This window comes from Aquarana catesbeiana, linkage group LG03 (assembly GCF_042186555.1).
Source record: "Aquarana catesbeiana isolate 2022-GZ linkage group LG03, ASM4218655v1, whole genome shotgun sequence".
Taxonomy (NCBI): Eukaryota; Metazoa; Chordata; class Amphibia; order Anura; family Ranidae; genus Aquarana; species Aquarana catesbeiana.
In genome coordinates, this window is record NC_133326.1 from 728,877,244 (window position 1) to 728,893,457 (window position 16,214).

The 16,214-nt window shown below is 44.0% G+C and overlaps 1 protein-coding gene across 1 annotated transcript in view; it reads left to right on the top strand.

Annotated features, from left to right (window-relative positions):
* Positions 1-16,214, top strand: part of LOC141134388 (uncharacterized) — a 52,903-nt gene that overhangs the window by 19,669 nt on the left and 17,020 nt on the right. The window contains exons 2-3 of the mRNA XM_073623953.1: positions 4,090-4,144; positions 12,881-13,083. Of these exons, the coding sequence (XP_073480054.1) occupies positions 4,090-4,144; positions 12,881-13,083 (258 nt within the window). The remainder of the gene's footprint in view (positions 1-4,089; positions 4,145-12,880; positions 13,084-16,214) is intronic.

Consider the following 16,214-nt stretch of genomic DNA (forward strand, 5'->3'; position numbering starts at 1 on the left):
GAGAATTCCATCTGGAAGTGCTGGTTAAGTAGGTGGATGGCATCTCTTAGTACAGGTGGGTCGGTTGATTTCCACTTCTTTGCGATTGTCAGTCTTGCAGCAATGAGAATGTGTGCGACCAGTGTTTGCAGATGGGTAGGCATTGTCCTAAGAGTAGGTCAAGCGGGGACAGAGATTGGGATATACCACACAGAGACTCAATTAGGTTATGCACCTTTCTCCAAAAATTTTTGACAAGGTGGCACTCCCACCATATGTGTGAAAGAGATCCAGTATCAGCACATCCCCTCCAGAAATTTGGGGAGGTGTTCGGGTAGATTTTCGCTAGCCTTTCTGGGGTAAAATACCATTTGTGAAAAAGCTTTTGTGTTGCTTTCTAGTGGTTAATGCAATGCGACAGGCGTAAAGGTAATGTGAGGTCCTTCGGCCAGTGTAGTTCTGAAGGCGGTTGGTCTAACAGTGAGGACCAGTACCGTGAGGAAGAAGACAGATGGTTAGTAGTGGGCTTAGTGAGCAGTTTGTACATAAAATAGATTCCTTTGACCTTGGGTGTAGCTATATTGTAGAACTTGAGTATAGGGAGTAAAACACAATCCGAGGTTGACCAGGATATTTTTGATAGGCTAGATCTAATCCTTAGGTAAAGAAAAAACGTGTGTTTGGTTAGTCCATGCTTTTGCATTAACTGCTCAAATGAAAGCAAACCTGATGGTGAGAAGAGTATACCTAGGTAGCGGATGCCGGCTTTTGTCCATTCTGAGAGAGGTAAGTCTGGGGAGATAAGGTGTAGCGCCTCAGTGGGTATTGCTGTCAGAGTGTCCTTTGATATCCCTCCCTTGAGTTGCAGTATTGAGGTCCAAACTCTTGTGGAGGATGTGATGGTATCAAGAGGGTACCTTTTGGGGTGAGGGTTGAGCCACAGTGCGGCTAGAAAATGTTTAGGGTCCGTGGGTAGTAGGTTGGCTTCAATTTGTTTCCAGGTTGTGTGGTGTTTGTCTGACCACCATGTTTTCAGTTGGTCCAGAATAGTTGCTCGTGATATGCTTGGAAATCTGGGGCACCCAGGCCTCCATGTTGAACTGGGGTTGTAAGTATGACTTTTTTTATTCTAGGTCTTTTTTGTTGCCAAATAAAGCCGTTGATGATCCCTTGTATTTTTTTTATCTGATTTTGCGCTAGAGGTAGAGGTAATGTACGAAAAAAATATAGGACATGGGGGAGTAAATACATTTTTGTCTGAGCTATCCTACCAGCCCAGGAGGCTGGAACCTTACCTAGATCTTTTGCTAGTTGTGTAAGCTTGCCCACGAGGTCTTCCAAATTGGTTCTCAATAGCATCCGACTTGGGAAAGTTAGTTGAATACCCAAGTATGGGAGAAAGGAGTTAGGGGCCCAAGCAAAGGGGGAGCTAGCGGTAATGGTATTTAAAGTTTGAGAGTCTAGGCCAAGGTTAAGCATTAGGGATTTACTGTGATTCAGTTTATACATTGATACATGTCAAGGACTCGTTGGACTGCTGGAAGAGACAATAGCGGATTGGTTAGGTCAATGATCACGTCATTCGCGTATAAACCGATTTTGTGATCGGTTTGTCCAATTTTTATACCCGTGATCGAGGGGTCAGATCTAATGATTTGTGCTAAGGGCTCCATTATCATGGCAAAAATTAGAGGGGACAACGGGCACCCCTGTCTCGTGCCATTAGTAATTTGGAATGGGTTGAAAACAACCCCCGACGTCCAAATGCGTGCAGATGGGTGAGTGTATAGGCCTAATATGGCAGAGAGAAAGGTACCCGAAAGTCCAAATTTTTGGCGAATAATCCCTATCGAACGCCCTCTCTGCATCCAAAGATAGGAAGAGAGAAGGCGTTCGAGTGTGCTCTGTCCATTGGATAAGGTCAATAAAACGTCTAGTTCCATCTGAGGCTTGCCTGCCGGACACAAATCCCACTTAATGGTCAGGATGAATAATCTGGGGGATGATGGTGGAGAGGCGTTGTGCCAAGAGTTTGGCATAAATTTTGGTGTCTGTGTTAAGGAGTGATATCGGCCTGTAGTTGGCTGGGTTGTTTGGGGGCTTACCCGGTTTAGGAATGGTAACCACTAAGGCATCGAGGGATTCCTTAGGGATTATGCCTGTGGTAGCAAATTGATTATACATGGCACATAGGTGGGGGACTAAGGGTTGGGCAAATCGTTTATAATATTCATTGGATAGTCCGTCAGGTCCTGGCGCTTTATGTAGAGGTAAGTTGTTTATCACTTTTTGGATTTCGGTCTGTGAAAAAGGAGTCGTTAGGGAGTCAAGTTGTTCAGATAGAGGATAAAAACATTTTTATGTCATGTTGGGTGGGTGCGAGATGGGGATCTGTTTTCGTAAGGTTGTAAAGCTTTGTGTAAAAATTACCAAATTCGTTGGCAATATCTAACGGATTGGTCAAGTGTTTGCCCTGGGGATTTGTGATAAATGCAATTTTTTTATTGGAAAGTTGTTTTTTAAATTGTTTGGCCATAAATGCTCCTGATTTATTGGCCGATGAGTATATCTGAAGTCGTAGTCGCTTGATAAAGTAATCAAAATTTTTGTGGAGATGACCACTGAGTTGGGATCTAAGCTTTTTAAGTTCTGAAGAAATAATATTAGAGGGGGATCTCTTGTTTGTTATTTCAAGAGATCGAATTTGTTTTCATTCCAAACAATAGCACAGTCAGTTACAGAATTTACATTTTGCTGGAAATAATTATCAATCTCAGATTGTATCTGAGACTCAAAGGTGTGGTTGTTATGAAGGGAGGTGTTTAATCTCCAGACCGTATGTCTAGTAGCTTGGGAAGGAGATGCTAGTTTGATCGTGACTGGAGCGTGGTCAGACCACGATATAGTGCCTATGGTGGAGGCAGTTATAGATTGTAGTAGGTGTTTATCTGTTATGAATAGGTCAATTCGGGAAAAAGATTGGTGCGGGGGGCAAAAGTAGGTGTAGTCTCTCTCCTCATCGTGCATGCACCTCCATGAGTCATATAGATCTTCTTTTTTGAGAATATTTGATATTGCTGAGGGCCTACTTCTCGCAGCGTTGGAAGTATCAAGTGTAGGGTCAATTACTTCATTAAAATCAAATCTCCACAAATTATCAAGGGGGAGGATCTGTAAGGAGCTAGTTTGGCAAAGAGATTGGCATAGAATCTTTTTTGGGCTGTATTGGGGGCATAAATGTTAACTATAGTGAGAGGGCGGTTGTCAAACGTGGCTGATAGGATTAAGAATCTGCCATCTTCGTCACTTTCACAATGGTGGAGCTTAAAATCTATTGTTGCGTTTATGGCAATCATTACTCCTCTCTTTTTTTTAGGGGTGCTTGCAAAGAAGCAGTGGGGATATTTTTTGTGATTGCTTTGGGGTTGTTTAAGCTTAGAAAAGTGTGTTTCCTGGGTGCAGAGTACATCTGCACGTTGTTGTAGTGATTCTTTCCATAAGAGGTTGCGCTTAAATGGTGAGTTTAGGCCTTTAACATTGAGGGAGGTAATTGAGAGTGTCATGGTGGTAGAGGACCTGGGCAGAGGGAGAGAGACTTCACCTATTGTTGATGGATGTGAAATACACAAGCAGATGAATAAATGCCGTATATGGTACAGGTATATGACAAAAGCCAGTGAGTTGCTAAATACAAACAAACTAAGATTCTAGGAGAAAAATATAATCAATGCAGATTAATCTGTGCTGTAATCAAGAAAAAAAGAACAAAAAATCAGAAAAAATGTGTGCTTAGCACAACTTTAAACCTGAGGGGTGGTGAGGAGAAGGTACAGATGTGTCGCCCAGGCTGGATATGAGTAGATCTGGGGACCTGGGCTTATACCAAGGTTAGGTCTTTTTGGGAGCTTTATTCGCCATATTTCTGTAGTCAGATGGCTTGTGGGAGGGAGTAGCTTGTTCCGCTTCTCTGGGAGCAATGGGGAATAAACCCCAATTAGTGAGCTTCTTGTAGCTATCTTTCAGAGAGAGAATAGGTACGATCTTTTGTTGGTAAGTAACCAGCAGCTTCATAGGGAAGCCCCATTTGTACGTTATGTTTTTCTGTTGGAGTATGGAAGTCACAGGGGCGAAAGCTCTGCTCATCTCCATTGTGGCCCGGGGACAGGTCAGTGAACAGCTTGATATTAGTGTAAGGGGCTGGCAGGGGTTTCATGGATCTGGCGGCAGAGAGAACTTGTTCCTTAACATGGAAGAAATGTATACGCGCCAAGATATCTCTAGGAATATCATTGGAGAGGTGTGGCGGTTTAGCAATTCTGTGGGCCCGGTCGATTAGGGTGTCGCGGGCGTTAAGGCGTGGGAGTAAGGCAGAGATAAGTTGTTGCAAGTAAGGAGTTATTTCGTTCGGTTTGACCGATTCAGGGATGCCTCAGAATTTGATGTTGTTCTGCCTAAAGCGGTCTTCCAAATCCGCCAATTTCATTTTGATATGGTGAATTTCTTCCGAGTGATGCTCATGAGCATCTAACATTTCGTTGTGCGCCTTAGAATAATCTTGCAGATTTTCTTCCAGAGCGTCTGTACGCTCTTCTAGGCAGTCTATTTTGTCATGCATCTGGGATAATGACATTTGGAGCTCTCTGTGCAAATCCTGCTGCAGTGTAAGAAGCATAGATTTCAGCATAGCTTCAGATACTGTGTTGTCAGTGACAGGTATAGCAGCCAGGGAGGGAATATTTTGGGCTCCGTGTGTCCCTGCAACAACATGGGACCATAGCTGCTTCTTTGCATGTGGCTCTTTATTTGGGGAATGTGCAGGGGAGGTAGCCAGCCTCTTACCTCTGTCTTGCTGAAGTCCTCCTGGGGATTCCTCTGGAGAGGGATGTGTTTCCATACTGTCCCTGTTAGTTGATGTGGCCGTAATTCATTGGAGAGGGAGTGCTGGAGAAGTAGCAGGCAGGCCATCTGGGTTGTTGTTGAAGCGATCGCCGTCGCTTTCATCAGCGCCATCTTGGGCCTTCTGCATGGCGGCGGCCATTGGATAATAGCCGGTGAGACGGCGGGGATTCGGCGGTTTGTAACACTGCATCGATATGCCCTGGAGTCTCCCCAGTCCTTCCCTGCTTCTGTGGTGTGAGCAGCGGGGAGGAAAGTAGCTAAGGGTTGCCGGTATCCAGACCGTGGAGCGGAGCTCTTACTTCAGGCAGCCATCCTGGTCCGCAGCAGGCCACGCCCAGGTCTGGTATGGATATTAAGGGGAACCCCGGCCGAAATTAAAAAAAAAAAATTGGCGTGGGGTCCCCCTCAAAATCTATACCGGACCCTTCAGGTCTGGTATGGATTTTATGGGTAACCCCGCACCAAAATTTAAAAAAAAATGGCGTGGGGTACCCCCACAAAATCCATACCAGACCCTTACCCGAGCACGCAACCTGGCAGGCCGCAGGAAAAGAGGGGGGACGAGAGAGCACCCCCCTCATGAACCGTACCAGGCCACATGCCCTCAACATTGGGAGGGTGCTTTGGGGGTAGCCCCCCAAAACACCTTGTCCCCATGTCGATGGGGACAAGGGCCTGATCCCCACAACGCTTGCCCGGTGGTTGTGGGGGTCTGCGGGCAGGGGGCTTATCGGAATCTGGAAGCCCCCTTTAACAAGGGGACCCCCAGATCCCGGCCCTCCCCCCTGTGTGAAATGGTAAGGGGGTACAAAAGTATCCCTACAATTTCACACAAAAAAAGTCAAAAATGTTAAAAATGACAAGAGACAGTTTTTGACAATTCCTTTATTTAAATGCTTCTTCTTTCTTCTATTTTCTATCTTCTTTCTTCTATCTTCCTTCGGTTTCTTCCTCCATCTTCTTCTTCTTCTGGTTCTTGTAAAAAGGTAAAAAGGGTATTTTTATTTCTAAAACACCAAAAGTATAAAAACGTGATCACAATAAAATCAAGGGCAACATAGAGAAAGGTGTGACGTTTCGACCTAATAGTTTTCTACTGGGGCATAAACAACCCACTCCACACTGCCGATATTTATAACTAAAATAACAAATACAAGACCAATCAAAAGGGAAGAAAAAAACTGACCGAAAGGTTCAGTCTCTGTGGCTGCCGGCCCGCGTGTCAAACAAAGGGATATGACGTTGCGCCAAAAAGACCGCCAAACGTCAGTCCCAAGTCACGTGACAAGTGAGGGAGGCGCCACGTAACCATAGGACGGAGAGATCTCGTGATTAAGGCAAGAACAATCACCGTGATCACGTGGCACGTCCCAGCGCAAGTCCGCACTTCACCCCATGACGTAAATCATGAGTCACTAAAGAAATTAAATGTAACTAACGAAGGGGGACATTGTAATATCTGTGACATTCAAAGCTATACCCCAAATGTAGATATTGAAGCGAAAATACAATAAATAAAAAATACAATAAATAAAAAATTAAAACACCAAAATAAAGGAGAAAAAAACGATTCCATGATCTAGTGATTCACAAAGAGTGGGGGAATAATGAAAACTCACCCAAACTAAGGAGACCCCGAGCATGGAACTGGAAAATTAGCACTCATAAATAATAAAAAACAGTCGGGGGTCAAGCAAGGAAATAAGAGGTGCCTAAAAATGTATAGGCACCATATCCAAATTGTAACCCGGTATAGCTGAAAAATGAAACTAATAAAAGAAACTAATAAAAAGGAAAAATCTCTAAGATTGATTAATAAATGAGTTGAGGTCCCACTCAACGTTCAACCCAAACGGAAAGTAGGACCTCAACTCATATATCCAATACGTTTCGAGGCGAGAAACGCCGCAAAGACGCGACTCGCCCCTCCAATGAGGGACAAATCTATAAATGACCTGAAATAGTGTACCTGAAGGATCTTTATTGTGGTACTGCAAGTAGTGACGTGGTACTGTGTGTTTACTTTTCCCACCTTAAATCCCCGCCACATGTCCGTTGACTCGGATAGAAAAAGTCCTAACCGTACGACCAACATACTGTTTGTGGCAGGGACAGGCGAGCAAATACACAATATATTGGGAGGAGCAGGTGGTAAATTGTTTTATATGATAGTGTATATACGGGAAGTAACCGTAGATTTGAATGTAGTGTTTTTTTGTCTCCCTCCGACATTGTGGAGACACACATTACACTTGCGACATGGGTAATAACCCTTACAGTCCTGAAAAAAAGAAACCTTTTTAGGGGGTCAATAACATTCGGGGCAACTTGCCCCTGAATGGACCGTGCACCCCTGAAGATAACAGCGGCTTGTTCCGGGAGAGAAGGGCCATGCAGTCTGTCATTTAAAAGAACCTTCCAATGTCTTCTAAAGATTTCTCTAATCTGTTTAGATTGGGTAGAATAAGTGGTAATAAAGGACCATCTAAATCTGGAGTCTGAAGTTGCTTTAGGACGCTCTATCAGAGTGGAACTTCTTTCAGTTAGCAAGACCTTATTAATTTTGGTGTCTAGGAGATCTGAGTTATAACCCTTTTCGAGGAATATATTCTTAAGCACCTGGGCCTGGGATAAATAGTCAGAGGTTCTTGTACAATTACGACACAGCCTGTAAAACTGGCTACGGGGAATTGCTTTCAGCCATTGATCTTGGTGGCAACTATCAACCGGAATATATCCATTCCGGTCGGTGGGTTTAAAGTATGTTCTAAACTCCAAATGTTGATCCACCACCAAGATCTTCAGGTCTAAGAAGTGAACCGTAGTGTTACTAGCTTCATAGCTTAAAGAGATCCCTCTGTCATTAAGGTTATGCTGGAGGCAGCATTAAGAAGATCAGATAGACCTATGTAAACGAAATGGGGGAAACTGCTAATAGGCAAATAAACAGCAGCATTAAATGTACGACACCCAGCAGGAGTACACATTTACTAATCTGGGAGATGCAAAAAAATGATGCAAAAAATGATGCAACCAAAACCTATATAATAGCTGATCACATTTGGGCGATTGGCTCCAACTGGGACAAGCATGTGGGGGGGGGTTCCCAATAAAACTGCGCATCATAACTTCATAAAAAATTGCGCATAGGAATAACAAAACAGGGGATAATGCTGAAGGAGGTAAACATATGCTGCACTATGCGTCGTCTGGTTTTCCGCCGCTGACGTCATTCATGAGTGACGTACGTCGCAGAGGAGGTCTTGCCGAGCCCGCCCCTTCCCGTGTTTGGGGCGCAGATACGCCTGGCATGCGCTCCATGCTTTTACATCACTTTGACAATTCGTTTGCGTTATGGAGAACGGTGCACATGCAGCGGCGTGGCTCCCTGTAATTGACAGAGGTTATCAGCAGCCATTGTTGAGAGCAGCATTCATCCCGAATTAATGGAGATCACCTTCACTTACTATATGTACGGTATGCACTGTAGCTGGCAAAGGTCTGGCTATGCCCCTCTAGTGGGCGTTTTTATTATTACCATTATCTATTACTATTAATATTATCACTATTATTTTGGTTATTTTTCAGAGGTAATATTATTATTAACACTACTATGTAGCGCATATTACTTATCTGTTTATTTGTCTATTTACTTATTTGCTGGTCCCCCCACCTGGGTAGGGGCGTAGAAAGGAGGGGCTCTCATGATTGAGCCTGATTGACTGAAGGTGCATGTGGGTTCATTTATAATAAAAGAGGGGAATGCTGAAGAAGGACTCACTGCCATGCTCTGAGGAACAGGGGATGTTCCCTTCGAAACGCGTCAGACAGCAGTGACTCTTGTAAGCTCCTCCGGCACCTCCGGTGTGCTCTGCTGCTCCTTCACTACATGCTGTGATTGAAGATTGTTTTATACTTTTGGGATCTTTTACTACTGGTTGTAAGTAGTTCCTTTTTATCATTATTATAATAAATTTTACCTTAAGGATAATGCACATGGCTGGTGCACCCTTTCTTTCTTTTATCTCATTGTCTGCTAGGATTCCCCATCCTTGAGGGCAGCAAGGCCTGTATTCCAATACCGCTTGTTCAGCTACCCACTTGTGCGAAGGAGCTTTTTTCTTCTTTATTGTCTTTTGGGACCTGATCTTTATCATCCCTAGATCCCATCCTGGACATACTTCAAGTTTCAGGCATCAACTTTGTCATGTCTTCCCCAACACCTTTTTTAGGGATATCCAACATTTGTATTTTATTTATACTCTCAACGCTTTCCTGGAGTAGGTCCTCACCCCCTGCATTTTCTTTTCCTCCTTCTTCCCTCTTTTACTTGACATCTTTCCAGTTAGTGCTTTCTCCTCTCTCCTTTTTTCTCCACCTTTCCTCCTTCTCCCCGTCCCCTTCCTCCTTTTTCCTTCCCCTCAACCGTCCCAAACCTCTTTCTTATTTTAATTTATTTAATAATCAGTACTCAACGCTGTATAGCACTCGTTAGACCTTATTCAGTATACTTATAGTAGGTGAGGTTGAAAAAAGACACAAGTCCATCAAGTCCAACCTATGTGTGTGATTATGTGTCAGTATTACATTACATATCCCTGTATGTTGTGGTCATTCAGGTGATTATCTAATAGTTTCTTGAAGCTATCAATGCTCCCCGCTGAGACCACCGCCTGTGGAAGGGAATTCCACATCCTTGCCGCTCTTACAGTAAAGAACCCTCTACGTAGTTTAAGGTTAAACCTCTTTTCTTCTAATTGTAATGAGTGGCCACGAGTCTTATTAAAGACTCTGCGAAAAAGTTTTATCCCTATTGTGGGGTCACCAGTACAGTATTTGTAAATTGAAATCATATCCCCTCTCAAGCGTCTCTTCTCCAGAGAGAATAAGTTCAGTGCTCGCAACCTTTCCTCATAACTAAGATCCTCCAGACCCTTTATTAGCTTTGTTGCCCTTCTTTGTACTCGCTCCATTTCCAGTATGTCCCTCCTGAGGACTGGTGCCCAGAACTGGACAGCATACTCCAGGTGCGGCCGGACCAGAGTCTTGTAGAGCGGGAGAATTATCATTTTATCTCTGGAGTTGATCCCCATTTTAATGCCAATATTCTGTTTGCTTTATTAGCAGCAGCTTGGCATTGCATGCCATTGCTGAGCCTATCATCTACTAGGACCCCCAGGTCCTTTTCCATCCTAGATTCCCCTAGAGGTTCTCTGTATGCAGCACATTTAGTGTCAGTTCCATTTCAGTATTAGATATTCAGCAAAGTGTTCAGTACATACAGTAAGATATCCCAGCTGCTCCAGCCATTTATATAGACCACACTTCTTATTCTTAGCCTTTGTGTATAAGAACAGCAGGGTTTATTTCTTGATCAATGTCAGACCTAAGAATTTTTATGCAACGTTTTGGCCTGCATCCACTCAGACCAGTTTCTTAGCCAGAGCTCGGGCCCTGGAATCAGCCACACAGCTGCACGGTCCTGTACGCCACCAGGAAGTTATAATAACAGATCTCTGAAAGCAGAATTCATATATTTCACATGGCTCCTTAATTTACTGATATTGTTGTTCTCTAATATAGTGTAACAGAGCTATACTTCTGAGGTCCTGAGTAGTGTTGGTTTGTGATATTGTCAAAGTTGTTGGTGTGCAATATAATATGCCGTATACCTTATAATACTATTGTACTGATTTCCTGAGTAACTTCATGAATAACATGAAAAAGCACTGAATTGTGGTATACTCGGAATACCATAATACAGTTTGTGACAGACTCACCCGGGACAGAGGCTATTGGAGGGGACTGAACGCAAGCCTCTTGCCCACCGATTATGGGCCCTGGCATTTGGGGGAACGGTGCTCTTTGTGAGCTGTATGCCTGGGGATCCTTGAGGTGTTACTTTGGATCCCGGTCCATGTCCCCCAAGACACACAGACTCTGGGAACCCTTTTTATATGCCATATTAGAATAGTGACTGATTCATACCGTTGGGACTCCTACTGTTAAATGCTAATGTCATCAATTCCAGCTACCTGTCTGTTGTCTGCTATAATGTGTATATTGTAAATAAGTCTAGTGTGGCTCTAAGAGTCTTTTCACCCATTGTTGTTTGTGTTAATTAACTCTGTTACTGTGTGAAGCTCGGTGACCACAAGTCTGGACAAAAGGTCATGTCTCAGTCACCTAGGCTGTATAAAGGATTTGATAATTAGCTCATGTTAATTAGGTTAGCTTTTAGTCATCCTGCGGCATAAATTTGTGTGAGATCTCAAATAAAATAGTCCATGTTAGCAACTAAGCAAGTCTCGCCTTGTTTTATGCTTGGGTGCGGTTGGAATATCTGATATCTGTATGCAGACTACAAGGAAGTGGTATACTGACGGAAGTACTCAAGCGTAGTGAGGGACGTTCCATGACACAGTTTATGTAATATCATATATAATAGATATATAATAGAAAACACAGTCTATGGCACAGGTGTCAAACACAAGGCCCGCAGGGAGAATCTGGCCCTCCAGGCCATTTCATGTGGCCCTCACACCTCTCCTGCAGCTGCACGAGAGCTCCAGCCCTCCTCTGGTCCTCCTCCAGACCCCTATTTTCTGCTTTCAAGCAATGCATCCAGCTTCTTCCCAGCAGTAGCATAAGGAAAGGGGGTGCACTGTGATGTTAGGGAGAGTAGGGGACTGCTGCGTGACGTTGATGGTTGCCCCCAGTGCACGGCCGCTATTTAAACCTCACATATCTTCATGCTCACACTATTAATGGCTTCTCTCACTAAGCATTTATTGCTGCACGGTTTTCGGATTTTAAACTATCTACACCTATTTATGCAGGTATCTATGCTACACTACACTCTAGAAACATACCCTAATCACATCTTTATTTTATTTCTACACTTTCCTATTTCTACTCTTTCTACACTTTTTCATTTTTATTTATCTTGTTATCTTTTCACACACTTCAATCTTGGGGAGTTTTTTCTCCAATTTTTCTAGCTGTGGAACTGATTTACCCTATTACCTTACCATTTTTTACGTATTGATTCCTACAGATACCCCTGGCAGTTAGCTACAAGACGATTCATACTAAACACTATATATACCACAGTTAAAAAATTGGCTCATCCTGTCATACAATCACTACTGGTCACTGTTTCTTTGCCGTGCCTTGAGGTTCTCCATCTCAGCTTCCGGGGTTGACGTGCCCTATAATGTCTCTTACCTGGGATACCATTTACATGTATATTTATATATATTTTATACTATAACAAGGTGAGAATGTTTGGGACCCTTTTTTTGTTTCCCTTTCTTATACATTTTTTACAATTGTATATTTTATATTATACTCATTCTGGTAATTGTATTTCATTATAGATACCCCCTAATTCTGCATCTGCTCCTGACGAGTGGTATAACCACGAAACGCGTAGAGCTTTCCTATGATGCGTTGTCACAGTATCTATGTCTAATATTTGTATTATACTTTATTTACTTTTATTAATCAATCTACCCTCGCTTTTATACCCTAATATTGCTTTTGTTACCATTGGGGTTTACATACCCAAGTTAAAACTATGTACACTATTATATCAGCTTTGCATTGATGTGGAATGTCCTGATCTTGTCAATCATTGTTCATTAACATATTATACTGCTATATATTGTTTTCTTGTTAATGAACTTATCGTGTATTACATTGTATTGTCTAGATCCGCTCATTTAGACCCTTAGTGCATTGCTATATGAATTTATTATTTATTACTCCTTGGGTTATGTACAAACCTTGCAATTAATAAACATTGGTATACTGATTGGTTTATACAACGTAGTGGTTGCTTCATTTAAAGTCCCACCATTTAGTTTTCCCTTTTGTTCTGAGTAGGGGACTCAACCTCTGATGGTGGGGTGGCTCTTGACATCTAATGTAAGGGGAGGGGATGTGCTGGTCTATGGTGTATGTGAAATATGATCCTCCAGACCCTGCTTTTTTATCATAGACAAACACTCATGCTGGAACCCTGTGGCAGATCCAGCTGACCAAGCAGTCAGATAGTCGGCTTCTCTTCTCACATTACCCCCTCCTCCTGACCTCAATCCAACTTCACATTCCTCAGCATATAGTTCAGATGAAATCCAATGTTTTTGGAAATGTGAAGGAAGGCACAGAAAAGCACAGAGAGGAAGAGAAGCAGGGATGCAGGTAACAAGCACGCCACACAGGATTTTTTTCGGAGCTCACAGTCACTGTTAATATCCACTCTGCTCGGTTACATATACCTTCCACTGCACTGCTATTCTGGCCATGTTCCTGGACTTATTCCTTGCCGGTCCACAATGTTGCCCTTCCTCTCTAGCCTCTAGATGGTTCCAAGATTTCAGCAGAGGTTTCAGCAGGCAGTGATCCACAGTTGGTCCCCCCTGCACTAGCGTCTGTGCAGGCTGTGCAGTCTATACAATCTGTGTGATCAGCCGTTTCAGTTGTTTCAGGTCAGATCCACTCCAATCCAGGGAGGTTGAAGTAGACTCAGAGAAGCATGATTCAGGTTAGGAAGGCAGGAATAGTACACCAGTGGCGTTTTTCCTCTCAGACTGGGAATGGTGGCACATCACAGCATGCTCTGTTGGAAATGCCCTCTCACATTGCTTCTGTCTCAGGCCACTTCCCCAATTGATGTTTTTTTTAAGTATTTTTCAGAATTTTTCAGTTTGTTTGCGCCCCCCCCAAAAAAATGTTTGAGCACCAGTCGTCATTGCTGATGACACCGAGAGAGTCACTGTCCTGATTAGAGATCTCAGGAGACATCTGGAAGACCCGGAGAAGAGAGTCCTGAGGGAGATCTCCGGGAAGGCAGAGCTGATCTCCTTCTCCATCCGGGATCTGGAAATAAAGAAGGAGGAGCTGTCCAAGAAGATGTGTCACATTGAGGAGCTGTGTAACATGACGGATCCACTGACTGTCTTACAGGAATCAGACACAGGTGACTTGTGTGATACTGAGGATGGAGATAATGAGGACAGAGAGAGACATGAGGAACTCCTCCATGATGGAGGGTGTCTGGATGTGGCGGGGGTCTTACACACAGGTTTATCTGATATAATAACAGATGTAAATGTATACTTCTATATACAGGGAGCTGCAGACATATTACTGGATGGAAACGCAGCTCATAATAAGCTACATACATCAGATGACAAGAAAACTGTATCCAGGTCCGATAGAAACCAGAATTACCCAGAAACACCAGAGAGGTTTCAGCGTTCTCAGGTTGTGAGCAGTCAGAGTTCCTCTTCAGGGAGACATTACTGGGAAGTGGATGTGGGGGGTCAGATAGTCGGGATGTGTTACCCCATATAGGTAGGAGAAGGGGCAGTCAGTGATTGGATGGAATAAAAAGTCCTGGGGATTGGTCAGGACTAGGGATGAGCCGAACACCCCCCTGTTCAGTTCGCACCAGATCATGCGAACCGGCAAAAAATTTGTTCGAACACGCGAACACCGTTAAAGTCTATGGGACACAAATATGAATAATCAAAAGTGCTAATTTTAAAGGCTTATATGCAAGTTATTGTCATAAAAAGTGTTTGGGGACCTGGGTCCTGCCCCAGGGGACATGGATCAATGTAAAAAAAAGTTTTAAAAACGGCCGTTTTTTGGGAGCAGTGATTTTAATAATGCTTAAAGTGAAACTATAAAAGTGTAATATCCCTTTAAATTTTGTACCTGGGGGGGTCTATAGAATGCCTGTAAAGGGGCGCATGTTTCCCATGTTTAGAACAGTCTGACAGCAAAATGACATTTCAAAGGAAAAAAAGTCATTTAAAACTACTCGCGGCTATTAATGCATTGCCGGTCCGACAATACACATAGAAGTTCATTGATAAAAACGGCATGGGAATTCCCCACAGAGGAACCCCAAACCAAAATTTAAATAAAAAATGACGTGGGGGGTCCCCCTAAATTCCATACCAGGCCCTTCAGGTCTGGTATAGATTTTAAGGGGAACCCCACGCCAAAATAAAAAAAAAACGGTGTGGGGTCCCCCCACAAATCTATACCAGACCCTTATCCGAGCACGCAACCTGGCAGGCCGCAGGAAAAGAGGGGGGAACGAGAGAGCGCCCCCCCTCCTGAACCGTACCAGGCCACTTGCCCTCAACATTGGGAGGGGACAAAACATCTTGTCCCCATGTTGATGAGGACAAGGGCCTCATCCCCATAACCCTGGCCGGTAGTTGTGGGAGTCTGCGGGCGGGGGGCTTATCGGAATCTGGAAGCCCCCTTTAACAAGGTAACCCCCAGATCCCGGTCCCCCCTGTGTGAAATGGTAAGGGGGTACAAAAGTACCCCTACCATTTCACTAAAAAACTGTCAAAAATGTTAAAAATGACAAGAGAGTTTTTGACAATTCCTTTATTTAAATGCTTCTTCTTTCTTCTATCTTCCTTCATCTTCTTCTTCTTCTGGTTCTTCTGGTACTTCTGGTTCTTCCTCCGGTGTTCTCATCCAGCATCTCCTCCGCTGCGTCTTCTTCCCTTCTTCTCTTCGGGCCTCTCCACATCCATGGCATGGAGGGAGGCTCCCGCTCTTCTCTTCATCTTCCTCTCTTCATCTTCTTGTCTTCATCTTCTTCTCTTCATCTTCTTTTCGGGCCGCTCCGCATCCATGCTGGCATGGAGGGAGGCTCCCGCTGTGTGACGCTTCTCCTCTTCTGACGGTTCTTAAATAACGGGGGGTGGGGCCACCCGGTGACCCCGCCCCCCTCTGACGCACGGTGACTTGACGGGACTTCCCTGTGGCATCACGGGGTAAGCCAGAGGGAAGTTCCATCATGTCCACGTGCATCAGAGGGGGGCAGGGTCACCGGGTGGCCCTGCCCCCCGTTATTTAAGAACCATCTGAAGAGGAGAAGCATCACACAGCGGGAGTCTGCCTCTATACCAGCGGCCTGAAAAGAAGATGAAGACAAGAAGATGAAGAGAAGAAGATGAAGAGAAGAGCTGGAGCCTCCCTCCATGCCATGGATGTGGAGAGGCCCGAAGAGAAGAAGGGAAGAAGACGCCGCGGAGGAGATGCTGGATGAGAACACCGGAGGAAGAACCAGAAGTACCAGAAGAACCAGAAGAAGAAGAAGGAAGATAGAAGAAAGAAGAAGCATTTAAATAAAGGAATTGTCAAAAACTGTCTCTTGTCATTTTTAACATTTTTGACAGTTTTTTAGTGAAATGGTAGGGGTACAAGTACCCCCTTACCATTTCACACAGGGGGGGCCGGGATCTGGGGGTTATAGTTATATCCCATGACGGCAGGTCGGTGCGGCTTTTTTTTTTTTG